Source organism: Canis lupus, chromosome X (assembly GCF_011100685.1).
Source record: "Canis lupus familiaris isolate Mischka breed German Shepherd chromosome X, alternate assembly UU_Cfam_GSD_1.0, whole genome shotgun sequence".
In the NCBI taxonomy this organism is placed as follows: domain Eukaryota; kingdom Metazoa; phylum Chordata; class Mammalia; order Carnivora; family Canidae; genus Canis; species Canis lupus.
Genome location: NC_049260.1, coordinates 88,595,951 through 88,623,675, shown reverse-complemented (window position 1 = coordinate 88,623,675; position 27,725 = coordinate 88,595,951). Strand labels below are relative to the sequence as shown.

At 38.2% G+C, this 27,725-nt stretch overlaps 1 protein-coding gene across 7 annotated transcripts in view; it reads left to right on the top strand.

Moving 5' to 3' along the window:
* LRCH2 (leucine rich repeats and calponin homology domain containing 2) overlaps positions 1-27,725 on the top strand; it is a 125,360-nt gene that overhangs the window by 34,651 nt on the left and 62,984 nt on the right. For all 7 annotated transcript variants that reach the window (XM_038588110.1, XM_038588109.1, XM_038588114.1 and 4 more), the window contains exons 3-4: positions 19,867-20,011; positions 24,189-24,315. In XM_038588110.1, coding sequence (XP_038444038.1) covers positions 19,867-20,011; positions 24,189-24,315 — 272 coding nt within the window. The remainder of the gene's footprint in view (positions 1-19,866; positions 20,012-24,188; positions 24,316-27,725) is intronic.

The following is a 27,725-nucleotide window of genomic DNA, read 5'->3' as shown; positions in this document are numbered from 1 at the left end:
TCAGAAGATGCAAATTGCTAAGGGATTTTGCTAGGGATTTTGTTGAATTTGTATATCAGTTTGGGGAAGTTTTACCATTTTAACAATATTAACTTGTTCAACCTATGACTATGGATGTCTTTTGTTTTTGTTTTTGTTTTTTTTTAAAGATTTTTAATTTTTTTATTCATGAAAGACACAGAGAAAGGCAGAGACGTAGGCAGAGGGAGAAGCAGGCTCCAGGCAGGGAGCCCGATGTGGGACTCAATCCTGAGACCGTGGATCACGCCCTGAGCCAGGGGCAGGTGCTCAACCGCTGAGCCACCCAGGCGTCCCTATGGATGTCTTTTGATTTGTTTATAGCTTTAATTTCTTTTAACATTTTGTAGTTTTCCTAAATTTTAATTTTTGATAGTATTGTAAGTGGAATTTTTCTTTTTTAAAGTATAGTAGATGTACAATATTAGTTTCAATTGTATAGTGTACTGATTTGACATTCATATACATTACAAAATGATTACCATGATGTCTAGTTATCATCTGTCAGCATACAAAGTTATCATAGTACTATTGACTGTATTCCCTATGCTATACTTTACATCACTGTGACTTACATATTTTATAACTGGAAGTTTGTACCTCTTAATCCTCTTCACCTATTTTGCACATTCCTCTCCAAACCACCAGTTTGTTCTCTGTATTTATGAATCTGTTTGTTTTCTTTGTTCATTTGTTTTTTAGATTCCAAATATAAGTGAAATCACAAGATATTTATTTTTTTTTCTGATTTATTTCACTTAGCATAATACCTTCTAGGCCCATCCATATTATTTCATTTTTTTAAAAGATTTTATTTATTTATCCATGAGAGACACAGAAAGAGAGAGAGGCAGAGACACAGGCAGAGAGAGAAGCAGGCTCCACGCAGGGAGCCCGACGTGGGACTTGATCCTGGGACTCCAGAACCATGCTCTGGGCCAAAGGCAGGCGCCAAACCGCTGAGCCACCCTCATCCATATTATTTCAAATGGCAAGATACTTTTTTTAAATAGCTGAGTAATATGGGAATATTTTCTGAATTTTATTTTGGGAATGTTCATTACTAGTGTGTAGATTTTGTAGTTGATTTTTTTTTAATATCGACCTTTTATCTTGCAATTTTGCTGAACTAGTGTCTTCCTTCTAATAGTTTTATAACCATTCATTAGGATTTTCTGCGTATAAGTTCATGTCATCCTTAAATAATATGCTTTCCTTCTTTCTTTTGAATGGATGCCTTTCTTTTTAAAAATATTTTATTTATTTATTCATGAGAGACCCAGAGAGAGAGAGAGAGAGAGAGAGAGAGAGGTAGAGATGCAGGCAGAGGAAGAAGCAGGCTCCATGCAGGGAGCCCGATGTGGGACTAGATCCCGGACTCCAGGATCATGCCCTGGGCTGAAGGCAGGTGCTCAACCACTGAGCCACCCAGGCATCCCATGAAAAATTCTTTTGTCACAAGTGGGTGTTGGATTTTGTCAGATGCTTTTTCTGGTTGTTGAGATGGTCACATGGGTTTTGTCCTTTTTGCATTAATATGGTACATTTACATCGATTGTTGTTTCGGTATTATATCCCCCTTGCATTCCTGGCCTATACGCTCTTCAAATTAGGCTTATACTGCCTCCAAACTCTACATTCCAGCCTACCAAACTACATGCTGTTCCTTGACCTATCATGTGCTTCCTTGTCTCCGTGTTTTTACCCCCAACTGTTAATGTCCTTCTCTTTCTTTTCTACCTTGTAAATTCCTATTCGTCTTTTGTATCCCAGATCAGGTCTTTGTTTCCCTGTCCTCTTATCTTACACATATAGTGATTACTCTGTACTGCTCTTTTGGCAGGTGTGATTCTTTATTGCAATTAATATATTTCCTCTGTTGTAGCATGCACCATCAATTTAATAACTTTTATGGAAAAACTACACAATAAGCACATACATGGATTTCAGGAATGTGAACATTAGAATAAAATGTGCATTGTAAAATCAAAGAAATATGGTATTTGTTCGCCTTCCACATTTTATAAATTTTGGGGTTATTTGAACGTAGTTACTTTGTTCCCACTCCAGCACTTAGTAGAGAGTGGTAGATGTTTTACACATTTGTTCACTTAAGCCTGCTTCTTATCCTGGGGACATTTTCAGGTCTCTCCACAATTTGTCTCTTTCCTTTTCCTGTGTATTACCCCACTACTCATTTATGTACCCTGTTCTCCAGTCAGATTGGACTTCTCATTGTCTCCCTGATTTTGTCTTTATTGCTGTATTATTTTTAAAAAGGAAAAGCTATTAGAAAAAAGAAATGTTTATTATTGCTTCATAAGCAGAGGTATGATTATTGAACTGTTGCAAATTAGCAATAGTTTTTAAGTTTATTTATCTTTTTAAAAATAGTAATCTCCAAATCCAATGTGGGGCTTGAACTCATAACCCTGCAATCTAGAGTCATGCTCTTCCGACTGAGCCAACCAGGCACCCACCCCTCCCTTTTTTAAAGCATTTTTTTAAAAATTTTTATTTATTTATGATAGGCACACAGTGAGAGAGAGAGAGAGAGGCAGAGACACAGGCAGAGGGAGAAGCAGGCTCCATGCACCGGGAGCCCGACGTGGGATTCGATCCCGGGTCTCCAGGATCGCGCCCTGGGCCAAAGGCAGGCGCCAAACTGCTGCGCCACCCAGGGATCCCTAAAGCATTTTTTTTATAAGACTTTATTTATTTATTCATGAGAGATACAGAGAGGCAAAGACCCAGGCAGAGGGAGAAGCAGGCCCCATTGTAGGGAGCCTGATGTGGGACTCCATCCCAGGATTCCAGGATTCCACCCTGGGCCAAAGGCAAGCGCTAAACTGCTGAGCCACCCAGGGATCCACTAAAGCATTTTTTTTTTCACTAAAGCATTTTTTAAAAAAAGATTTATCTACTTATTCATGAAAGACACAGAGAGAGAGGCAGAGACATAGGCAGAGGGAGAATCAGGCTCCTTGCGGGGAGCCCGATGAAGGCTCGATCTGAGTCTCCAGGATCACACCCTGGGCTGAAGGTGTCGCTAATCTGCCAGACTACCTGCGCTGCCCCTTAAAGCATTTTTTAAAAAGATTTTATTTATTTATTTATTTATTTATTTATTTATTTATTTATTTATTTATTTAATTCATTCATTCATTGATTCATTCATTCATTCGAGACACAGAGAGAGAGAGAAAGAGGCAGAGACACAGGCAGAAGGAGAAGCAGGCTTCCTGCGGGGAGCCCCATGTGGGACTTGATCCCTCTGGATCCCGGAATCACGACCTGAGCCACTGCTGAGTCACCCAAGCATCCTTAAAGCATTTTTATTTTTATTTTTTTTAATATTTTATTTATTTATTCATGAGAGACAGAGAGAGAGAGAGAGAGAGAGAGAGAGAGAGGCAGGGACACAGGCAGAGGGAGAAGCAGGCTCCATGCAGGGAGCTGGATGTGGGACTTGATCTGGGTCTCCAGGATCACACCCTGGGCTGAAGGCAGCGCTAATCTGCTGAGCCTCCTGGGCTGCCCCTTAAAGCATTTTTTTAAAAAAAGATTTTATTGATTGATTGATTGATTGATTGATTTATTCATGAGACACACACACACACACACACACAGAGAGAGAGAGAGAGAGAGAGAGAGAAGCAGAGACACAGGCAGAGGGAGCCTGATGTGGGACTCGATCCCGAGACTCCAGGATCATGCTCCTAGCCAATGGCAGGCGCTAAACTGCTGAGCCACCCAGGGATCCCCCCTTAAAGCATTTTTAAAGAAGATTTTACTTATTTGAGAGAGAGAGAGAAAGAGAGCATGAGCAGGGGGAGGGGCAGAGGGAGAGGGAGAAGCAGACTCCCCACTGAACAGGGAATCAGATGCAGAACTCTCCATCTCAGGACCCTGGGATCATGACCTGAGTTAAAGGCAGTTGCTTAACTGACTGAGCCACCCAGGCATCCACCCACCCTCCTTTTTAAAGTTTATTTACTTGGGCAGGCCGGGTGGCTCAGTGGTTTAGCGCCACCTTCAGCCCAGGGCCTGATCCTGGGGACCCAGAATCAAGTCCCACATAGGGCTTCCTGCATGGAGCCTGCTTCACCCTCTGCCTGTGTCTCTGCCTCTCTCTCTGTTTCTTTCATGAATAAATAAGTAAAATCTTAAAAAAAGTTTATTTTTTATTTTTTTTTAATTTTAATTTTTTAAAGATTTTATTTATTTATTTGACAGGGTGAGAAAGAGTGTGCGAGCACTAGCAGAGAGGCTAGGGAGAGCAGGCTTCCTCCTGAGCAGAGAGGCTAATACAGAGCTTGACCCTAGGACCCTGGGATCATGACCTCAGCCCAAAGCAGGGCTTAGCCTACTGAACCACCCAGGAGTCCTAAAGTTTATTTATTTTAGCTATGGTTTTTGTATACTGCTATATTGTACCATAGGATATGCTTTTATTTTAGAGTAGTTAACTGCTTTTATTTATTTATTTATCTATCTATCTATCTATTTATTTATTTATTTATTTATTTATTTATTTATTTATTTATTTTTGTAGGCTACATGCTCAACACAGGTCTTGAACTCACAACTCTGAGATCAGGAGTTTCATGTTCTACTGACTGAGCCAGCCAGGTGCTCTGCAGAATAGTTGACCGCTTTTAAATATTTAGGTTAACTAATAAAATTGAGTTTTGAGTCATGTTTATGACATTAAATAATATTTTTGGCATTGAAAATATTAAATTATAAAATGTTTTGAGGATTAGTACGTTCATTTAACAAGTTCTTTTTTGCAAATTATATTTGGAAGTCCAAGAAAAATTGAGAGATAAATGTACATTTTGTGATTAGGTTTAGCAGTTTTCTTGGTAGTATAGCTCTAAATTGTTTAAAATTGTATTTTTGCATTTCTTGTCTAGTTTTCTCTTTTTGTATTAGTTTGCTATCTTCCATTTGCTTTAGGCAGATCTAAGATTTACTTCTGAGTTGCAAAGTTTGTCATCCTCAGTAGATCAGAGCTTAAAGGTCCTCATAAACAACTCTATATGTTCACTGCTTCTTTTTTTTAAAAATTTTTATTTATTTATTTATTTATGATAGTCACACACACACACACAGAGAGAGAGAGAGAGAGAGAGAGAGGCAGAGACACAGGCAGAGGGAGAAGCAGGCTCCATGCACCAGGAGCCCGACGTGGGACTCTATCCTGGGTCTCCAGGATCGTGCCCTGGGCCAAAGACAGGCGCCAAACCGCTGCGCCACCCAGGGATCCCATGTTCACTGCTTCTCTTGTAAAAAAGCCTCATCTCCTCATGGCTGAGTTTTCTCAACATTTATCTGTTTAATGTTGCCATAAAAGTCTTCCCATTATAGTCTATTATATAGTCTTCTTCCAAATTGTAATTCCTTTTTTTTTTTTTTTTTAAATTTTTTATTTATTTATGATAGTCACAGAGAGAGAGGCAGAGACACAGGCAGAGGGAGAAGCAGGCTCCATGCACCGGGAGCCTGATGTGGGATTCGATCCTGGGTCTCCAGGATCGCGCCCTGTGCCAAAGGCAGGCACCAAACCGCTGCGCCACCCAGGGATCCCTGTAATTCCTTTTTTTAAAAAAGATTTTATTTATCTATTCATGACAGATATTAGAGAGAGAGAGAGAGAGGCAGAGACATAGGCAGAGGGAAAAGCAGGCTCCACACGAAGAGCCTGATGTGGGACTCGATCCCAGATTCCGGAATCACACTCTGAGCCAAAGGCAGATGCTCAACCACTGAGCCACCCAAGCATCCCACCAAATTGTTCTTCCTGTGTCTTCCTTATGCCACTGTTCCATTGAAGAAAAATATTTTATAACATGATTTTTTAGGATTGCCTAATAGTCTATTGTATAAATGAACCATATTTTATTTAACCATTCTATTGTTAGTTATTTACATTACTGTTTAATGAGTATACAGCCAGGTGCAATTGTATTTTTGGCTTTAAATTGATTCCCCTAGGGCTCTTGGGTGGCTCAGTCAGTTAAGCCTTGACTCTTGATTTCAGCTCAGGCCATGGTCTTAGAGTCGCGAGAGTGAGCCTCGTGTTGGGCTTTGAGCTAGGTGTGGAGGCTGCTTCATATTCTCTCTCTCCTGCTCCCACCCATAAGCACTCTCTCTTTCTCTCAATAAAACAAAAACAAAAACAAAAAAAAATGCTTCTCTCAAGAGGAATTTAAACTCTTTGAGGGCAGATAAAAAAATTCCCTGTAATATTTGCTTCAATGTTGTGCCTCTCTGTAATGGTTGATAGTGAATGCTTGTTAAATTTCTGAACTTAAAATTATGGGAAGAAGCATGGCATGGTATATTCTTTTATACACTGACTTCTTGTTCTATTTGACTATAAACTAGTGGAATAGCTCTGCCATGGTATCTTGGTGATCTTGCACATTTCCACATAGTATGCATAGGCCCGGCTTAACCACAATCTGACCCAAATCTTGGGGGAAGACTCTATGATCCTCCCTGATACATGGCAAAATAGATAGATGACATGAGTTTATTTCTTACCTACCTACCTATCTTGTGGGAGGCTGGTGCAAGACAGTTTATTATTTTCTTCTTTCATCTTGTGGGAAGACATGGAACATTCAAATGTAGCTGTAAGTATAAAATTGCAAAGCTGCAATTTAGATTTGACTCCTCAAAAACAGAGCAATGCATGGTGCATGTCATCTTCATTTGGTCCCTCCCTCCAGTTTGATTCTGTCCTGTAGGATTGGAGACACAGGGAAGTGATACCATACTGATCATGCTTTCTCTGTTAGTAATAAACTGTTTGAATCCATTTGGTCTTACTGGTAGCTGCCAGTGTGCCGCTCTACAGGGGCTGCTTAACACAAATTGATGGAGTTTTCTTTGGCCTGATTTGTGGAATTTGTCATTACTTTGTAATTAGTTTACTATAACTTGCTTTTAATTTCAGCATGTAACATTTAGTGCTTTGTTGTTAAACAGCTCAAATAAGGATGATCCTTGCTCTCTAAATAACAGTTTTTTTAAGGAGCACAGTGTACTGCCTGTAGAATTCATCATAATCTGGATTTATCAAAGATGAAGCATTAATTTTATTTTGCTTGGTAGCTTGCTCTCAGGTTTTATTAACCCTCCTCAAAGACTACTTTTTTACAGTAAACTCTGTGCCCAATGTGGGGCTCAAACGCAAGACCCCAAGGTCGAGAGTTGCATGTACTACCGACTGAGCCAGCCAGGCAGCCCTCCCCCCCCTTTTTTAAGGACTACTATTGTTTTGGAGTTCACAGCCTACTAGAATTATGCTGGGCAGTCAATTTGATGCAGACTCTTCTCATACTACATCAGATTTTCTTTTCTCATGCAATAGGAAGCTACTAAGGTATCTTAATGAAGGCAAATAAAAAGTATAACTGTATAAAGAGATCCACTTGGTTTTCAGTTGCTAGTCGATCTTGACCTAGGCAGAGAGCATCAATGTCATATTAATTTCATATTAATTATGTATATCAGTTCATATGTCTTAGAGATGGTGAAGATGATGTTTTTCCATTACTGACTTCACTAATCAGACTTAAAACAATTCAGATTTTATAGTTTTTGGGTTTTGCTTTAAGGGAATAATTTACATAAAAGCATGACTTTGACATTAAAAGTTGCATACTTTCCTGGTAATTTACATTTAAGAAATTATGATATGTAAGTTGAGTGTCAATATAACATGACTCAGCGTGTTAATAGATGCTTAGTAGCAGACTGTGGTAGCAGGACCAAATTGTGCCCCTTGAAACAGAAAATGATTATGTTTAATACCAACTTACCAAGCCAGTAACTGTCTGCACATACTGTTTTTATGAGTGGAATGCATATGGTTAGAATTCAGTTTACCTTGTGAAATGAAATATAATACCTTTAAAATAGTATATAGTATTGTGTTTTTCTTATAACAGAAGCAATGCCTGCTATTGTAAAAAATTTGGAAATAAAAGCATACAGAAGAAAATACAAAAATATTCCTCATTCTACCAACCTTGAATAAATATTAACATTTTGGTATATTTCCTTCATACTCTCATACTCATCACCTTCATATATGTGTATGGATGAATGTATAAAGTGTACTTTCTAAAAATTTACATTTTAAACGGAAACTGTTGGTTCATACCATGTATATAGTTGGACATTTAAAATGTTCTAGTTGGGACGCCTGGGTGGTTCATCAGTTGAGCGTCTGCCTTTGGTTCAGGGCATGATCCCTGGATTCCGGGATCGAGTCCCACATCGGGCTTTCTGCATGGAGCCTGCTTCTCCCTCTGCCTATGTCTCTGCCTCTCTCTCTGTGTCTCTCATGAATAAATAAATAAAATCTTTAAAAAAATAAAAAATAAATAAAATGTTCTAGTTATTGTGGCACAGTTGGTTGAGTGTCTGATTCTTGATTTCACCTCAGGTCTTGACCTCAGGGTCGTGAGGTCAAGCCCTGTGTTGGACTCTGTGCTGGGTGTGTAGCCTCCTTAAAAAAAGTTGTAGTTATTATCCTGTGAGCATTCTAATTTTCATATTAAGGATTCAAATCTATAATAACATTTTTAAAAGCTGCAAGATACTCCATTTTAAAGATATACCATATTTAGCCTTTATCTGTTGTTGGGCATTTAAATTGTTTCTAATTTTCTACTGTTTAAAATAATCCTGAAATGCACATAATTTCTTTTGTATCTTTATTTGGTTTAAAAAATTGCTAGAGATTGATTTCTTGAATCAGTGGGTATGAACATTTTTCAGGAGCTTGATTCCTATTGTCAAATTGCTTTTTAGACAGATTACCTCATTTTGAAATCCATCAGTGTATATAGAAGTGTCTTGCCAACACTGAACAATATCTTTAAAAACCTTTGAGTTTAATGAGCAAGTTGTGGCATCTTATTCTTTGCATGTCTTCTGATGGATAGTGAGGTTGAATGTATTTTCATGTGCATATTGATCGTTGATAATTTTCATTTTTGAATCTGTTTATGTCCTTGGCCCAGGTTTTACCTATGAGCTATTGATATCACTTTTGCTTTTTGACAGACTATAGTTTTCCTTTCTTTTTATGTTGATAAATCTAGAAGTTTTTTCATTGGTGAATTATTCCTTTATTGACTGCTTTGAAAGTCCTTCCCCATTCTAATATTAAGTGGCTATTCACTAAAATGTTTTTCTAGCTTTTTTATGTTTCATTTTTATCGTTTTCCTCCATCTGGAATTTATTTTAGTAGAAGTTATGTGATGAGGCTATCACATTTGCCTTTTGAAAATAAAAGTTTTCCAAGAACCATGTAATAAATAATACTGCATGGATTCATAATGCCAAATTTACCGTATAATAAGTCTTATACGAGTTGAAGGATAGTGTCATTACTTCAATGTTTGAATGTCATTGCACGGTTAATTAGTCATTATTTCTTGGTGAAACTAAAATACTTTGCAGAATTTCCTACAGATAACTGCATAAAGCCACTCCTTCCTTTTTTTTTTTTTTTTTTTTTTTTAAATAAGTCCTATCCTTCCACGTGGCTTATAGTTGTTATGACTCACAGTCCTTTTCTCACTGAGCATGCATGTAATCTGCCCTCTGGTTAGCAGCTGTGGTTTCTTTCTCCTTTCAGTATCTGTTTTTGTTTGCACCCTTGCTTCTCAAAGTGCCTGCGCTCAAAAAGAGCTTTCCAGTATTGGTTGCTGTAGGCCAGTGAAGTCTGCTTGTTATTGGTTCTCATAATAGTTGGCTTTGAAGTATTTTTCCTTCATTTTTTTTTCAAATATCTGTTGACCCTTTTTTTTCACTCCACTGTACTTATGATTAATGTTTTATTTTATTTTTATATTTTTATTTTTTATTTTTTTATGATTATTTTAACTCACCATGGCATAGCTCAGAAATTCTCTCACCCTTACCTCTTATTCATGCAAAAAGACTTCAGAGTTGTACATGGACTTTTCATTATCTTGTCCGGAATGACAGCGTAATACCCTTCTAGGGAATACCGAATCAAGAAATCACCTGTCTTTGTAGAGGGCATCTGTTGAAAGCAGATGCCAGAGCCATGAGGTTGTCATTTCCCATCAGGCTCCAACATCAGAGTCTCTGATACTTCAAAGACACTCTCCATTCTTGTATCGACAAACAGCTGTGCTGCCTCCTGTTTTCTTGTTTTTGTTGCTAGTCGTGACATTTCTTTTAGATGGAAAAATAGATAAGGAAGCATTTATATTTGAGAGCATATTAATGAAATCTTACATACTGTAAATGCTTACATTTGAGTAATATCAGTTACTAAAGAGCATAGAAAATTTAATTTTTAAAATTTTAATATTAGGAAATATGATTTTGAGTTGATCCACTCTCTCTCTCTCTTTTTTTTTTTTATGATAGTCACACACAGAGAGAGAGAGAGGCAGAGACACAGGCAGAGGGAGAAGAAGGCTCCATGCACCGGGAGCCGGACGTGGGACTCGATCCCGGGTTCTCCAGGATCGCGCCCTGGGCCAAAGGCAGGCGCCAAACCGCTGCGCCACCCAGGGATCCCCTTATCCACTCTCTAAAGACATATAATTCTGGTATATATTTTCCATGTCATGAGAGCTGAATATAATAATCAGTTTCTATCATTTTATTTTATATCTTTATGAACATATTATATTATGTGCAAGTTGGTAATTTTCCCTTCATTTCTATTGCTTACTTTTAGGGATTTGAGGTTGTGGTAGAATATTTACTCATTTCTAAAAGCTCTGAGAGTGAGGAATAGTAATTGATTCTGGCAGTGTTTCATAGGTAGTAATCAGTAGAATCAGAATACAGTTCAGATGGGCAGCCCAGGTGGCTCAGTGGTTTGGCACTGCCTTCAACCAGGATGTGATCCTGGACACCTGGGATCGAGTCCCGCATCAGGCTCCCTGCGTGGAGCCTGCTTCTCCCTCTGCCTGTGTCTGTTCCTCTCTTTCTCTCTGTGTCTCTCATGAATAAATAAAATCTTTTTTTAAAAAAAGAATACAGTTCAGATCTAGTTTAATGCTCATCTGGTAAAGAACAGTTACCCTTCCTTTTTCATTCCGTCAATCTTTGTGTGAACTTTGAGCTATGCCCCAAGGATAATGCAGTATTGGTCCCACCACAACAGCTTTGTAAAAATTATAATTTTAGTAGAACTAAGTGGGGGTGATTCTTCTTGCATAGTTTCTTTTGCTGAAGTGTTACTATGTGAGCAGATTGTATTTGGTGTGAGAATGAAACAATAATTAGGATTGCTTAGGGTTGGTGTCTCAGTGGGCTTTTTATCTACCTTAATACCTACTACCTAATTCATAGTGCTTTATAGAATTTTGTTTGAATAAATGAGTCCAGTCAGAATGCTGCCCAGGAAACAAGGAGAATGGGGCTTGGAAGGTGAAGATCAGGATTTGCCTGTCTCTATCACAGGCAATAAGTGCAGGACTACAGGGAAGTAGGTAATTATTTTATCTGTGTATTCTCTGTGGTGAGGCTGCAACTTCTAATCCCTGCTTGGTAAGGAATGTACATGGTACTATTGGGAGATCATTTTTCATAGGCTTCATGTTTCTACACATCTTGTGAATGAGGCACTAACTGCTCTTTGTTCAGGACTGAATTTTGGAAGAATGAAAGTTACTCTCTGTAGAGCAAAGGACAGTAGAATACAGATAATGTCTTCCTTTGAACAAAGTACATGCTGGCTTATTGTCCATTATTAAAGATTTGGGTTCCCCTGGCTTAGAGTTTGTCTCCTATGCAGTGTACTATGTGGGTAAGCTTTCATCTGTACTCATGTATGTTGCCTCTGTGGGATTTGGGAGGCAAGAGGAAGTGATAAAAATATGCTGCTTATGCCACTCCCTATGCTATAAGTAAAAAAGTCCTTTGTCTCTCACACAGGAGTCTCGTGCCTTCTGCCAGCATCCATACAAGTATGTTAGGCTAACTTGTTGGCTTAGAAGTAGGGTAAAGTCTCAGATATTCAGAGTTTTTGACGGGTACTCAGGATAGTGGTTTTGCCTAAAAGATGTTACTTCCCTTTTGAAGAAACTTGTTTAGTTTTCTTTAATCCTTATTTATTGAATTGATTAAAAATACTGAAAAATTAATAATGGTCCACTCTTCTAAAGATTTTTTACTTATTTATTTATTCATTCATGAGAGACACACAGAGACATAGACAGAGGGAGAAGCAGGCTCCTCCCAGGGAGTCCGATGTGGGACTCTGTCTTGGACCCTGGGATCAGAACCTGAGCCAAAGGCAGATGCTCAGCTGCTGAGCCACCCAGGCATCCCAATGGTCCACTCTCTAGGGAGCCAAGAAAGCTATGTGTTGGCCCAGACCAGTTCTGAATTAGTAAATTAGGAACAGCTGAGAGCTTTATAATGGTGTTCATTATTTTCTTCATTAAAAATTGGACTTGGAGTGAGATTTATGTTGTTTCTTATTGCAAGAAGCAACTTATGTTATTATTATTATTTTTTTAGCAACTTAAGTTATGAATGTGGCTAGGAGATTAAGAATCTCTCTGACCCTGATTTGTGATTCCAGTGGAACAGAATATTTGAAATCTGGGACAGAGGTCACAGTAGCGTGTTGTAGGAGTGGAAAAGCACACATAGAACATGGGCTTTGAAATAACATCTCAGTTTGGAACCCTTGTGCTGTCAGTTATTACTAGTTTTTAAACATTGGGCATGCTCTTCAATCTGTCTTTGATTCATGTATATAATGTGGAATAATAGCTACTTTATAAGGCTGTTATGAGGATTAGATATAATTATGCAAAGTCTATAGCATTGTGATCTAACATGTGGGGTGTGTGTGTGTGTGTGTGTGTGTGTGTGTGTGAGAGAGAGAGAGAGAGGCAGAGAGAGACAGAAATATAGTCATCCCAGTTCAACTTAGGTTATTGTTGGTGTGAATTTAGAGTTCTCATTTCAGATTATCCACTTAATCCTCATGTTTCTTAAAATTTTTTTTTTATTAAGTAAATTCTGCCCCCAACGTGGAGCTCGAACTCATGACTCTGAGATGAAGAGCCCTATGCTCTACAGACTGAACCTTCCATCTGCCACCTTCCCTCATGTTTCCTTAAGCAGAAATTCTATGACGGTATCTGTTACTGATGAGGATGTGTTCCAGTAACACACTTCATTATTAGAAATTTTTCCAGAGGTAGTAGAAATGTGTCAGATTTTCAAACATTAGCTAGGATTTTCTTTAGTAAGAGGGACTATAGCAACCTACATCATTAAATATCACCTAAAGAAGACCCATGCATCTTAGTTTAAGTTTCAACAATTTGTGACAAAAACTGTATGCTGTTTTGTATGTGGAATAAGATAAAACCATAATTAGTATAATTTTTTTAAAGATTTTATTTATTTATTCATGATAGACACACAGAGAGATGGGGGGGGGGGTGAGGGGGCAGTGGGAGAAGCAGGCTCCATGCAGGGAGCCTGACACGGGACTTGATCCCCGGACTCCAGGATCATGCCCTGGGCCAACAGCAGGTGCTAAACTGCTGAGCCATCCAGGGATCCCCAGTAATTAGTATAATTAATATAATGTAATAGTGTAATTTCTGAAAGTCATTTTCTATATCTACCTTGGCAGAAATGCTAGCCAGTGGGCCAGGAATTGCACTGGGTGGCATATGGACCCGTTTGTGGCTCTTGTGGCTGCAGCTTGGGAGGTAGCAACATTTCCATTCCATCTGACTCCTCTCTTTCCTTCCCCTGGCTTTCCTTGACCTCTGAAGCTCACGAACGTAATTTAGAGCAGATTATTTATTTATTTTTTATTAAATACTTTATTTTATTTATTCATAGAGAGAGAGAGAGAGAGAGGCAGAGACACAGGCAGAGGGAGAAGCAGGCACCACAAAGAGAGCCTGACGTGGGACTCGATCCCGGGTCTTCAGGATCACGCCCTGGGCTGCAGGCGGCGCTAAACCGCTGCGCCACCGGGGCTGCCCTAGAGCAGATTATTTAAAGTGATCTATTAACATCTTTAAAAGGCTTCTAGCAGTTTCACAAGGAGAGTTTTGAAGGAAGGCTGGAAACAGCATACAGCAATCTGTCTGTTGTTGAGTTGTTGCCAATACTGCTTGATATGATTTTTTATTAAAACCGAGACAAGAGAGGGCAGCCCGGATGGCTCAGCGGTTTAGCGCCATCTTCAGCGAAGGGCCTGATCCTGGAGACCTGGGATCGAGTCCCACGTCTGGTTCCATGCATGCGGCCTGCTTCTCCCTCTACCTGTGTCTCTGTGTCTCTCATGAATAAATAAATAAATCTAAAAAAATAAAACAAAACCAAGACAAAAGAAAAATAATTCAGTGGTATAAAGGTGCTTATCGTCAAGGATGCTAATTAACTGAGATATAACCTTACTGCTTAAGAGAAAAAATGCATAGCAATATAATTTTAAAAAATTTGCAGGCATTCTCTCGTTAATTCTGATAAACTATTTTAATGAGAAGTGTGTTAGTTTCCTGTGTCTGCTGTAACAAATTACCACAAACTGGGTGGTTTAAAACAACAGTTCATTTTTTTTATAGTTCTGGAGACAGAATATGAAAGGAGTCTTATGGAGCTAAAATCATGTTTCAGCAGCGCTGTTTGCCCTACAGAGACTCTACAGGAGAATTCTTTCCTTGCCTCTTGTCACTGCTGGCATTCTTGGCTACATCACACTCCGGTGTCTCCTTCCTTTTCACCATGGCTTTCTCAAGGCATCTGTCTAATCTCCCCCTGCCTTCCTCTTGTAAGGATACACGTGATAGCAGTTAGGGCCCACCTGGGTCATCCAGGATAATCTCCTCAGTGCAACATTTTTAGTTATATTTGTACAGTTTTACAGTATAAACCAACATTCTGGTAATTAGGACCTGATATCTTTGAGGGCCACCATTCAACTCACTTCAAGAAAGATAAGCAACAAATTTTAGTTTTCTTTTTTTGTGTGTGTGTCTGTGTGGGAAAGGTGAAGAAACATCTTTATAATTGTCTTTTCCCAAGTCCTACTTGTCCCCAGAGAAGACAGGCTTTAAGACTGTTGTGAAATGAATGCTCCAATAAGAAATAAATTAACAGTTTGGTTTCTCATCTTTAGATGGAACTATATTAAATACAGTACCAATTTTGCATGTTTTTCTTGAGAATGTTACCAAATTATTCTAGTTACCCTAGTGTACATATTAATTACATGATTTTTAATATTATAAAAATTCCTTTATGGTTTAATTGTACATCACAAGATAAAAATTTAAAAGTTTAATTTTTATCCATTATATCTATATAGAAGTTAATTTTCACTTTTTTTGAAGGAAAATATTAGATGTTAATGTGAGATATTTCAAGAAATTAAGATACATGTTGTTCTGTGTTATTCCCTTTCTTTCTTTCCATGGTTGTATTTTTCTTTTGGCATTGTTATTCTGTTTACCCAATTCTTAGAAAGGATATTTATACAGATTTAAAATCTGAAAAACCCTAGAACAAACTTTCCTTAATCAAGGGCTTTATAATAGCTTGAGTTTTAATTTTGAGTTTATTATGCTTTATTTGATTTTACTCAATTAAATTAGAATAATAATAGTAATTTTTTTAAAAAAGATTTTATTTATTCATGAGAGACACACAGAGAGAGAGGCAGAGACACAGACAGAGGGAGAAGCAGGCTCCATGCAGGGAGCCTGATGTGGGACTCGATTCCAGGTCTCCAGGATCAGGCCCTGGGCTGAAGGCAGTGCTAAACCGCTGAGCCACCCGGGCTGCCCAATTAAATTTTTTTTTTAATTATTTTTTTTCTTCATTTATTTATGATAGTCACACACAGAGAGAGAAAGAGAGGCAGAGACACACGCAGAGGGAGAAGCAGACTCCATGCACCGGGAGCCCGATGTGGGATTTGATCCCGGGTCTCCAGGATCGCGCCCTGGGCCAAAGGCAGGCGCCAAACCGCTGTGCCACCCAGGGATCCCCGGGCTGCCCAATTAATTGTAACTTTAAATGATGTTTACTAAGTAAATATATTAGATCATCCAGAAAATAGTTTACTATTGCAAATTTAATTAAATTCCTTAAGGGAACTTATAATATTACTTGGTGATTCACTAAATAATTTTTTATTTAGAGGGAAAGAACATAAAGCCTCACACAATAACATGTAAGTTATTAATATAATGTGTCATAGTATTTAAGTTATTTTACTAAAATCACTGTTATTAATACTGATATTTTGGCTTTTTCTGGATTGTCCAGAAATAAATTGTACACTCATTTTATTTTTGTTTGGGGCTATGGTTATGCATCAGACCAACAATGAGCTTGTCTGCTGATACAACAAATCAGGAATAGGATTATGATTGCTTTTACCTCATAGCTGACGTAATACTGATTTTTTTCCCTGTCACTGCTTTAAACATTCTTTATGTGGTTATTGTGCTTTCTCTTGACCATTATTTTCAGTCTTCTCTGCTTGCTTTTTTCCCCTTCTACTCAGCTTGTAAAAATTGGCTTTCCCAATGGCCCATTCTCGAACTCTTTCCAACTCCGTACTCTGATGTTAGGTGATGTCTTCCATTTCTATGATTTTATATTACTAACCATATTCCCACAACTTTCAGTTTTATATATCTATCCCAGATCTCGTTTTGAGGTCTATAATCATCTGACTAAACCCCCTCCATTGGATCTCTTTCAGATATCTCACATTATACAAATATAAAATTGAATCTTTGATTCTAACCTCTGCTTCAAAAAACAAAACTCCCACCAGCAACAGCAACAAAAATCCTGTTATACCCCCACATCTTTTTTTAAGATTTTATTTATTATTCATGAGAGACACAGAGAGAGGGAGAGAGAGAGAGAGAGAGAGTGAGAGAGAGGCAGAGATACAGGCAAAGAGAGAAAGAAGCAGGCTCCATGCAGGAAACCCAATGTGGGACTCCATCCCGGACCTCTGGGATCTCGCCCAGAGCCAAAGGCAGATACTCAACCGCTGAGCCACCCAGGCATCCCAATACCCCCACATCTTTTAAATTAAATAGCCTTTTACTTATCCCACAGACAGTCACTTGCCCAATCCCTAAGTATTAATACTAAAATATATTTCAGGGATCCCTGGGTGGCACAGCGGTTTGGCGCCTGCCTTTGGCCCAGGGCGCGATCCTGGAGACCCGGGATCGAATCCCACATCGGGCTCCCGGTGCATGGAGCCTGCTTCTCCCTCTGCCTGTGTCTCTGCCTCTCTCTCTCTCTGTAACTAACATAAATAAATAAAAATTAAAAAAAATATATTTCAAACTCTATCTAAATTTCTTATCCTTATTCTTGCAATCTTAATTTAATCTACCATCATTTATCTCCAGGACCACTATATTATTTATGGGTGTATAATGCTAGGTATTATACAGAATAATGAACTGGGCATAATTTTGATTTTAGAATTTCAGATTAATTGTAAACAGTAATTTTCAACTTCTGGATTCTGAAATTACAAGAGTAAGATAATGTAAAAGAAACATCCTAAACTTAAAAAAATAATGATTTAAATTTTCCTCCTCAATAGAACTGAATGATGCTTGGATGTCAGAGGAAGCAAGCCAGGATATTTATGTTTCAAGCTCAGATTTTGATTTCTAGTAATTCTATCCTTTTATTTAGTCATTCAGAATCTTATGGTGATAGGAAGAAGAATCCAAATTAATTCTCAAATAATTATAACTAATGATTTCTTTTGCCTATCATGCAATTTTACATTAGGTTAGTGTGTGTTTACAGACACAAAAACATTAATATATATATTAATATTCTGAAAAGGGAATTTACTATATTGCTAAGTACATAGGTCTCCTTCCTCAGGGTGAGAAAGTTAAGCATTCGTAGGAGACTGTTCTTATGAGGGAAGATCACATGCTGAATGATGTATGGTGAGTTAAAGTACACCATAGATGTTCTTCCTGACAGAGATAAATAATATTCTTATTTTTAACCAAATAAGTATAATGAATTAATGTAAGCAAAGTTATATTTCTATGATGAGGTAGCAGTGGTTCTCAACAGGTGTAGGGGGGTTTGAGCCCCAGGGGACATATTTTGGCTGCCATTATTAGAGGGTTTTAATGGCATTTGGTGGGTAAATGCCAGGGATGCTTCTAAATATCCTACAGTGCCCAGGATAGCCCCACACAGCAAGTCATCGTAGAGCCCAAAAAGTCAATAGTGGGTCAGTTAAGAAAGTCTTTCAGGGTATTTTTTCAACCTGTTACATGTTGTCCTAAGTATGTTTCCAAATTTCATTTAACAAACTCTTAAAAGAGGCAAAATGGTTATAATAATTTCATGATTTTTTTGTGAGAACTGAAATAAATGGGAGTATATTTGTGTGTGCTTGGAATAATTTAGGAGAGGAAGGAATAAAGAATAAATGCCAGGTTTCTGGCTTGCACAACTCAACAGGAGGATGTTGGTGACATTATTTGAAATACAAGAAACAGATGTGTGTGAGATGATCTTCAGTTCAGGTTTTACAGAATTTGTATAGATTTTGTAGAATTTGACGTGCCTGAGAAATATCAAGAGAAGTTCTGAAGATCAGAACGTAGGTGTTCAGCCATAGCTTTAGTTTGAAATCTGTCAGTATATAAATATAATTTAGCTCTGGGATTGGATGAAATCACCCACTGAAGTGTATATCTTAAGAAGGAAAGAGTATTCGGTCACAGCTTTTTGGAACATAGTCACAATACAGGTAGGGGAAAATCTAGCAAGAGACTAAGAAGTAGCAAGAGAGATAATAAGAAGTGATGCATAAGTGTAGTCTTTCAAACCAAGAGAAGGGAAATGTTTCAATGTAGCTGAGTTGTTATTGATATGGGGGCTGTTAGTGACTTTGGTGGGCATGAAAGTGAGTAGAAACCAAGGGTGGGTTGAGAAGTCCATGGTAAGAGATTTAGTTGTGTTGTAGATTTATGTAAGTTTGGCTGTGAAGGAGGAAGAGGTAGTGGGGGATGTGGGATCTGGGGAGGATCTTTTGTGTTTCTGAAAAGATTAGAGAGAATTCCTCATTGATGTTTTAAAAGATAAATTTTAAAGATATCAAGTACAATTTAATAAACAGGCTTTAAATGAATATATTTCAATATGATTAATTTTGCCTTCGTGGTGGATAATATTTTATAATATATATTTTTAAAAGATATTATTTGGGGCACCTGGGTGGCTCAGTGGTAGAGTGTCTGCTTTTGGCTCAGGTTGTGATCCTGGGGTCCTGGTATCAAGTCTCTCCACAGGAAGCCTGCTTCTCCCTCTGCCTATGTCTCTGCCTCTCTCTGTGTCTCTCATGAATAAATAAATAAAATCTTTAAAAAAAATAAAAGATTTTATTTGTTAGAGAGAGAGAGAGAGAGAGAAAGAGCAGGAGGAGGAGCAGAGGGAGGATAAGCAGATTCTGGCCATATCTCAGGACCCTGAGAATATGACATGAGGCAAACTTAAGAGTCAGATGCTTAACTGGCTGAGCCACCCAGGTGCCCCCATGTTTTATAATATTTTATGTATATTTGTATGTAAGCTTTGTGCCCAATGTGGGGCTTGAACTCACAATTGTGAGATGAAGAGTCTTGTGCTCTACCAACTAAGCCTGCCAGGTGCCCCATATTTTATAATATTTTAAGTAGTTGCTTAGAGTCTAAGTGATTCAGCAAACATGAAAATAGTTCTGTTGATTATAATAGATGCAGGTGTATGTTTGGCACTCAAACATTACTTTTCTTTTTCAGATCTTTCAAGAAATCGTTTTACAGAAATTCCTTCTGATGTCTGGTTATTTGCACCTCTTGAGACATTAAATTTATATCATAATTGCATCAAAACCATTCCTGAAGCCATTAAAAACCTGCAGATGTTAACATATCTTAACATTAGGTAAGGAAAATTTTTTTGGTAGATTTTGTTTTTTATTATAGTTCTAATCCTTTTTAGTAACAAAGGAATGTGTTTGGTTTGGTTATGTAACCTATATTTATCTCAAAAGTATCTTATTTGAGTATTTGTTATATGTTCACATTACTTTATAGGTGTTTGGTCTTGTTCTTGACAGCAGTGCTTCTCATCTCAGCCTTTAATCTGCAGAAGATTCACATGGGGATTAAAACATCTGATTACATAAGTCTGCAGTGGGGTCTGCATTTCTAAGAAGCCCCCTGGTAATGCCAGTACCTATTTGTCCTTATCACGTTGAGTAGCAAGGCTTTATTTAGAATAGAAATATTTTCCTGAAATCATAGCACCACAATGCCAATTTATTTATTTTAAAGATTTTTTATTTTATTAGAGACACACACAGAAAGAGAGAGAGAGAGAGAGAGAGGCAGAGGGAGAAGCAGGCTCCATGCTGGGAGCCTGACATGGGACTTGATATCGTGTCTTCAGGATCACAGCCTTGGCTGAAGGCGGCGCTAAACCACTAAGCCACCGGGGCTGCCCAATGCCAATTTATTTATATGCATTCTTGGTTAAAGTGAAACGTTATGAAGAAACACTTGAGCTATATTGTTCACTCTTGTGAGTTCTCCTTGCTACTCTAAGGATGGATAGATTGGGATGGGAGTGTTAGTGTGTTAGGAAGTAGATGTGACAGTTGAGGTCGATACTTAATAAGTCCTTACTGGGCAGCCCGGGTGGCTCAGTGGTTTAGCGCCGCCTTCAGCCCAGGGCATGATCCTGGAGACCAGGGTCGAGTCTCACGTCAGGCTCCCTGCGTGGGGCCTGCTTCTCCCTCTGCCTCTCTCTCTCTCTCTCTCTGTGTCTCTCATGAATAAATAAAATCTTAAAAAAAAAAAGATGCCTACTTACTACGTGCCAGACAATGTTACAAATACCTTATCCATATGACCTCATCTCCTCTTCACAACAGCATTTTGAGAGAGGCACTGTTGTTTTGTTTTAAAGATTTTATTTATTTGAGAGAGAGAGAGAGAGCGTGTGCGTGTGAGCATGAGCAAGGGGAGGGGCAGAGGGAGAGGAGAAGCAGATTCCCCACTGAGCAGGGATCTTGATACATGGCTCAGATCCCAGGACCCTGGGATCAGGACCTGAGCTGAAGGCAGATGCTTAGGTGACTGAGCCACCCGGGTGCTCTGAGAGAGGTACTGTTATTAACCTTGAATTACAAACGAGGAAACAGTGAAGCATAAATAAATATATGGCCAAAGTCATATGCATGTGTGTGTGTCACACACACACACACACACACGCACACACACACATCAAGTGCTTGAGCCAAGATTCAGAGCAAAGCAGTAATAGAACTCTCATTCTTAGCTATTACTCTCTATTTGTAATAGAGTTAACATTTGATAAGTATAAGAGAAAGATGGTCCTGTCAGATGACTGATATTGAATGGAAATTGGTAAACTGTGACTTACTTAGAATCATTTTCAGGGCATCTGGTTGGCTCAGTTGGTGGAATGTGTGATTCTTGATCTCCGGGTTGTGGGTTTGAACCCCACATTGGGTGTAGAGTCCTTAAAAATGTGAAAAAAAGAATCATTTTTTAAAAAGATTTTATTTATTTATTCATGAGAGACAGAGACAAAGAGAGAGGCAGAGACATGGGCAGAGGGAGAAGTAGGCTCCATGCAGGGAGCCCGATGCGGGACCCAATCCCAGGACTCCAGGATCATGCCCTGAGCCGAAGGTAGACACCCAAATGCTGAGCCACCCAGGCGTCCCAGTTTGTTTTATTTTGTTTTTAAAATATTTTATTTATTTATTCATGAGAGACACAGAGAGAGAGGTAGAGACATAGGCAGAGCGGGAAGCAGGCTCCATGCAGGGAACCTGATGCGAGACTCGATTCCAGGACTCCAGGACTCTAGGATCACACCCTAGAAAGCTGAAAGCAGGCTCTAAACCGCTGAGTCGCCCAGGCGTCCCCCCCCAGCTTTTTTTTTAAAAAGTAAGCTCTAGGCTCAACGTGGGACTTGAACTCACAACCCTCAGATCAAAAGTCACATGCTCTACCAACTGAGCTAGCTATGTGCCCCTCAAAATAGGCCAATTTTTATACGTTTATTTGTCTGAGAGAGATTAGAAAGAGTTTGTATGTGCCATATTTTTCCCACTTACGTTATTTTTTATTTTGGTGAAAAAATTTTGAGAAACTTGTAAGATGGTTTTTCAGTTCTCTTTTCCTATATAACACTCCTTTTTTCAGTAGAATTCTGCAGGAAGATCCTTTTGTGCTCCATACTGGCCCTTTTTCCAAGGAATCTGTTTGATCCTAAAAGTGTCAGGAGTTATAACAAGGCCCTGGCATTTTTGACATTCCAGCAGCCTGGCCATGATTGCTGGTCTAGGGGCATTTTTTTTCAAGTGTGTGCCTTATGAATAAAGCCTATCTAGTGTTTCTGGATGTCCTCTGCAGGCATAACATGGGGAGTTGAAAAGTCTTGATATTCTTCCTTGGGGCAACACTAGGTTTTTGTGGCTGTGCATGTTACTCAAAATGCTAGCTAGGTACAGGTCTATAAATGCCTCTTTGAAAAATAGGAAAAATAATAACTTATTTTTATGAATACTTGACAGTATGTAAAATGTAATGGTATACTTTATATTTTTTGGTAGAGGAGTTGTCTTAGTCTGTTTGAGCTACTATGATAGAATACCATGTATTGGGTGCCTTATAAATAACAGAAACTTATTTTTCACATTTCTGGAGGCTGAGAAATCTGAGATCAAGTCACTGGAAGATTTGGTGGTTTGTAGGCAGCCATCTTCTAGCTGTCCTCACTTGGTAGAGGGAGCAAGGCAGGTCTCTAAGGTGTTTTTTTTTTTTTTTTTTTTTTTAAATAAGGGGTCTAAACCCGTTCATGAGGGCTCCACTCTTACGACCTAATCATCTCTCAAAGGCCCCACTTCCAAATATCATCACATTGGGGATTAGGTTTCAGCATTATAATTTTGTGGGGGACACAAACATTGTGTCTACAGCAGGGATCATTTGGATCAGTCTATATTGGTATATAAATTTGATCCTCAGTAGGTTGAGGTTACCCCAGAGCCATATTGCCCGGATTTGAATCCTGGCATTCTCTCTCTCTCTCTCTCTCTCTCTCTCCATGAGAGACACACAGATAGAGAGGCAGAGACTTAGGCAGAGGGAGAAGCAGGCTTCCTGTGGGGAGCCTGATGTGAGTCTCCTTCCTGGGACCCTGGGATCATGCCCTGAGCTGAAGATAGACCATCAACTTCTGAGCCACCCAGGCGTCCCTGAATCCTGTGTCTCTTACCAGCTGTGTCACTTTGAGCAGTTTGCTTAATATCTTTTTGACTGATTCTTCCTCTGTAAAATGGGCAGCATGAGATGCTCTATTTTCCCAAAGTCAGTTGTTATGACGTTAGTGAAGTTAATTCATGTGAGGTACTCTGAACATGGCCTGACACACAGTAAGCACTCAATAAATGTTAATTGTTATATTTAAGTTTATCCACAGAGATAGGAATGTTTTATCAACTTTGAACTGAGATGAAGGTGTTAGTGGGCTTTTCTGCTGTAAACCCATAAGAAAAGGGAATGGGTTAGGGTTACTACATGTTTTTGAAGATGTAATTCTATTAATTCTTTCATAAATTTGAACTTAGTGCATGCAAACTTATCCATGGAACCTGTCCTTTGTTAGAGGCATGGAGGTATTGAGTGCAGTGAAATAATACTAGAGAACAAGGTTCTGGCATTTTCTAGCTGAGAAGAATGATTCTGGGTTTTGAGAACTGATGATAATGTAAGACAATATCATAGGTAACAACACAGGCTTTACGATCTTTTGTGTCTGGGCAAGTCACTTAGTCAGTTTTAACCTTTGTTTTCTAATTCATGTAATGGAGATAAATAGTACTACCTGTCTCATGGGTTAATGTGAGTATTAAATGACATAATGCATTTAAGGATTTTAGTGTGATACAAAGTAAGCGGTCATTAAATGATAATCATAATTTGATGAAAGCTTTTTATTTATTTTTGAGGTGATTTGTTCTTTTTCAACATAACGTGAGAGATTTCAGACTTATCCCGTAATGAGACTTTCTTATTCTTTTCAGTCGAAATCTTTTATCAACTTTGCCAAAATACCTATTTGATCTTCCCCTTAAAGTTTTGGTCGTCAGTAATAATAAACTAGTGTCCATCCCAGAAGAAATTGGGAAGTTAAAAGATTTAATGGAATTGGTGAGTAAAATAGTTGCATTGACCGTGTATGATATATAATGTACATAACACATTCCTTTATATTTTGGACGATTGCTCTTTATGAAATTTCAGTATAATTTTTTTAAAAGAATAATTTGGTATATGTTTATGTTCACCTTAGTAAAATTTCAGATATTGTTGCTTATGTCTAATTTTCGCTCACATCCACAATAAAAGCCTGGTTGGTCCTTAGTCCTAGTGAAGTCAGAAGGTTTGTTTATATGTCTTAAGAAATGCTTTTTAAACCAATAAGCATTTGTCTATTCATTTTGGGTACAGTAAAGTTCGTAGACTGGGAAAAGATACCTTTTTTTTAAAAGGTTTTACATGGCTACTATGAAAGCCTTGGAGAAAGGGGATAAGAGGAAGAGAGTACAATGCCTGCAAACAATAGAATGAACAAAATAACTCTGCTTATCCTATATTCCCATGTGATTTTATAACACTTTTGGGACCAAGATGAATGGAGAGGCCATTATATATAATTGCCTGTGGAAATATAGGAATAATTTAATTACCTTGAACAGAACATTTTAGGTATTAAAGGACATTGAACTTTGAGGGGAACATAGGTATATCCTTAAAGTATTGACCTATTTTCTCATTTTTCTGTTACTTCTGTAGGGGGCTAAGGGCAGGTGGTCTCAAGATGGGCTACTTTGGCATGATTATTTTGAGTTGAAAGTAATAAAAAAATTGGTTTAAGAAAATCTCTTTACCTCCCCCCTCAACATCCTAAATTTACATTGGAAAGAAGAGCCTATTAAAAGAGATTCATCTTTACCTAAGGCACTTACTTGAATCAAGGAGCACTTTTTTTCCAAACATCTCTCACTGTCCTGCTAATGATGGTCTTCCTCCCCTTTGTGTCTCCAGACTCCTATGGATGTCACATAGGCCTCTTGCTGCCTGTCTTTGGAATTTCATGTTTGTATGGATTCTCCATATTTATGAATCTAAATGTGATTTTCTCTTGTTAATTTGTTTCATGTTAATTTGATTCTTAGTCCAGCTTGAAGGACTTGGAAGGCAGAAGACATTTCTTTCTTCCCAGCGTTTCCATGTCATACAATGTGCCTTGCTCTTTTTTTTTTTATGTGCCTTGCTCTTTATTTTTTATCTTGAGTAATGTATTCTTAAGTATGACTTTATTATGTGTGGAAGGCCAAAAGTTTTCTTGGAAATTTATCCATGATTATTTATAGTGGCAAGTTAATGTGCAAATAGGATGTAATGAACAGAAATTTCAGGAATGTCATTTTTTAATTTCTTTTATTCATTAATGTATGTGCAATTATAATACAAGGAGACTGCCTTAAACTTAGTCTTACACTGTTTTAGAATCATAGGATTTTAGCCACTTGCTAATACAGGATCCTTGACACATCTAGTTATATAACTTCAGTGGTGGATAAATCTTTTTGTGTGTCACTGAGGCATACCTTATTCTCTTTTGCAAAGCTTTGTTATTTTTATTATTTTGAACAAAAATACATGCCCCTATCACTTTTATCTATTGGTCCTGGGACTGCCATGTGAAAAAGTATAGATAATGACAACTTTTCTTCCCTTCAGATATTTGTAATCTGTTATATATCTACTCTCCATTTTACCAAACTCTAAGGTCTGTTTTTCTGTAGCTTAAACATAATTGTTACTTTTATTCCCTTCTATATTTTCTGTATTTCTATTCTTTGTTACTTTTTATTTTTAGCTTTTTGTTTATTTATTTTTATTTATTTTATTTAAATTCAATTTGCCAACATATAGTATAACACCCAGTGCTCATCCCATCACCGTGCCCTCCTTAGTATCCATCACCCAGTCACCCCATCCCCCAATCTCCTCCCTTTCCACATATTTTTAGCTATTTCTATCCTGAAAATGTTTCTTTTTATTAAAGTCCTTTTTAACATTATATTTACAAATGAACAGAAGATTCTGGAGGTGATTTAACAAATTCATAATAAAAGGGGACCGATATCTTCTTTGACTTGGACACTGTTACACTTTATTCTATGGCTGTAAAAGTTCTTTTTCTTTTATTTCATTCAGTTTTTGGCCCTGTGTTCTAAATTGCATTACACGAGATAGTTTTTAAATAAAATTTAAAATTATTTAGGACTTTTAGATTTATTCTAGTATTTTTAGCTACATAGAATGTTTTTAAACTATTAAATACCATATTTCACTAGGCACTATAAAATTATTGTGCTTTTATTTAAATTTTTGAAATAAGTAACAGTGGATAGATAGCATTAGGATGGCTAATTGACAGTTGTAAAGCACATAATGAATTTATGGGTATTATCTGTCATGGGAATGTTTCCCATGACAGTCTTCCACAAGAATGTGGTAGCCAACTCAGTGAAATTCTGTCCTTAGAAACCTAGGAAATATACTTAGGTTCCAATATCCAGTAGAGTATTTTATAGAGTATCCATTGGTGAGTAGGTCAGTTTTTTTGTGCTTGGGTTTATTTCTTCTGGGCAGCTATCAAATTTCTATGAATTTTTTGTATGGAAATCTCCAGTATTAGAAACTTTTTTTTTTTTAAGATTTTATTTATTTATTCACAAGAGACACACAGAGAGAGAGAGGCAGAGACACAGGCAGAGGGAGAAGCAGGCTCCATGCAGGGAGCCCCATGTGGAACTCTATCCCGGGTCTCCAGGATCACACTCTGGGCTGATGGCGGCGCTAAACCGCTGAGCCACCCAGGCTGCCCATAGAAACTTTTTTATAGGAAGCAGTCGTTTTAAATTTTTAAAAGATTTTATTTATTCATTTGACAGAGAGAGAGAGCGTGCAACAGGGGGTAGCAGCAGGCAGAAGGAGAGGGAGAGCAGGAGAAGCCTGATATGGGGCTCCATCCCAGGACCCCAGGATCATGACCTGAGCCTAAGGCAGATGCTTAACTGACTAAGTCACCCAGGTACCTTGCAGTAGTAGTAATTTAAAGGCCATTTTCCCCAAATTTTATTATCTTTCATTTGGATAATAGTCTATTCTCAACATGGCAGTTAAGGTGATCCTGTCAAAACATAAATCAGATCATGTCATATCTCTGTTTAAAAGTTTCTGGTTCCTGGACACCTGGGTTGCTGAGCGGTTGGGCGTTTGCCTTCGGCTCAGGGCATGATCCTGGAGTTCCAGCATCCAGTCCTGCATTGGGCTCCTGGCAGGGAGCCTTCTTCTCCCTCTGCCTATGTCTCTGCCTCTCTCTCCGTGTCTCTCATGAATAATTAAATAAAGTCTTAAAAAAAAAGTTTCTGGTTCCTGTTCAGATCTCTCCGAGTAAAAGCCTAAGTTGTACCCCTCTCCCCAGTTTAGTCTCCTTCCTTGCTCACTTCCTTCTAGTTACACTGTATTTCTTGCTGTTCTTTAGT